Source organism: Histoplasma capsulatum, genomic scaffold (genome assembly GCF_000149585.1).
Source record: "Histoplasma capsulatum NAm1 scaffold_16 genomic scaffold, whole genome shotgun sequence".
Taxonomy (NCBI): Eukaryota; Fungi; Ascomycota; class Eurotiomycetes; order Onygenales; family Ajellomycetaceae; genus Histoplasma; species Histoplasma mississippiense.
The window spans coordinates 144,626-146,072 of record NW_001813967.1 but is presented as its reverse complement, the minus strand read 5'-3'; the positions used below and the strand labels follow the sequence as shown (position 1 = coordinate 146,072).

Sequence of the window (1,447 nt, the reverse complement as noted above, 5' to 3'; positions counted from 1 at the left end):
TATGAGAGAATAGTCAGTAACATGTGAGAACAACATAGAACGATGAGAGATGAAGAAATGAGTGATGAGACTGCACTGTACACAATCAGCAGCTAACTAACTAGAAATAGAAAGGTTTCGTGAGATCGGGCCATCTGAATCAATGCTGATATAATCCACGTGACCTCGTTCGACGACGTTCGTTATTCCAGTAGGCTGCCAGCAGTTCCAACCCTCCATGCTCCTGCAAATCGTCCAATGTCATCTTGGCATACACCTCATAACCCCGCGGAACCCTCTCTATGTTTCGTTGAAGGGATGGAATAGCGACAAACGGATCGGAGTCGCTCAGCAGGTTGGGACTCATTGGCTCATCGATGATGATTGGGTCTTCTGCGAGAGTGAGTGAGGTGTGAGAAATGTTTTTCACAGAGCAGGTACTGAGCCTTACCAGCAGAACCCAAGCACTTCCACCGCTTTCCTTGTGTGCCATATCCGCGTGTTTCTTGTAAATCTATCCATCCTACTATCTGGTACATCTCATCCCCGTCTCGCTTATACACCAGCTTCAGAATCTTCACCTGAGAAAGGGGCAAAATAATGTATTCCAGATTATCCAGCGTCTCCCCCAACGCATCGCCTTCCCAACGGCCGGACACCAGGGGGATAATCTGCTCTGATCGGTGGACTTGGACATTGAGCTCCTCGCCCGGGCGTGGGTCAGCCTCGATGGAACTATCGGAGTAATTCAACGGCTCCTTCAATGTGTTGCCTTCGCGATTGTCTGAGGCCAGGGGAGGGGTTGGCTCTCGTCGATTGGGTGGGTCATCGGCAACGTCACTTTGGCTTGGGTGAGCCTCCTCGATGGGGTCGTCGGAAATATCCGACAGTTGGAGTGATGGTGGGGTAGCATCGACGGGGGACGAGTCGAACAGGATCCATTCGTCCCAGTTTATGTCATCGAGACCAGAGACGGTGGATGGCAGGGCAGAAAAATCAGCAAACGCCTCACTTGCTGCATCCTTAGAGAGGTCACCGGACGCAGAGAAGAGGGGCACGGGCACGGGCACGGGCACGGGCATGGGCATGGGCATTGGAAGGAGGTGCTGGGGCTCTTCGTCTGACCGAGGATCAGGAGTGTACGCTTCCAGGAATTGCACTGTGTGCAGCTGAGGCGAGGGAGAACTGCCAGCAGGTCCAGGGGAGGTGATATCGTATGTGAAGGTAGCCATGTTGCGAGATGAGATGATGGGATGCTCTTCTCCCCTCGATCTCGATTCAGGAAGCCCTTGATGTCTTTATATGTCCCACGTTCAGCCCCCGCCTGCGAACAAAAATAGGTCGAGGCTAATTGAGGGTAGGAAAAATAGTAGCTGAGATGCGGCTTGCGTGGATCGCCAATCATCCACACTGAAGAAGCCCACCGAACCGGGGAATGTTGCATTGATGGGGTGGACCAACGCAGAAG

The 1,447-nt window shown here is 52.7% G+C and overlaps 1 protein-coding gene across 1 annotated transcript; it reads right to left on the bottom strand.

The window, feature by feature from the left end:
• Nucleotides 1–139: 139 nt before the first annotated feature.
• HCAG_09064 (predicted protein) lies at nucleotides 140–1,211 on the bottom strand (the record flags this gene model as incomplete). The annotated part of the gene is made up of 2 exons (XM_001535981.1): nucleotides 140–372; nucleotides 431–1,211. 2 exons carry the CDS (start codon nucleotides 1,209–1,211, stop codon nucleotides 140–142), a joined length of 1,014 nt encoding a protein of 337 aa, XP_001536031.1.
• Between the last annotated feature and the right edge of the window lie 236 nt (nucleotides 1,212–1,447).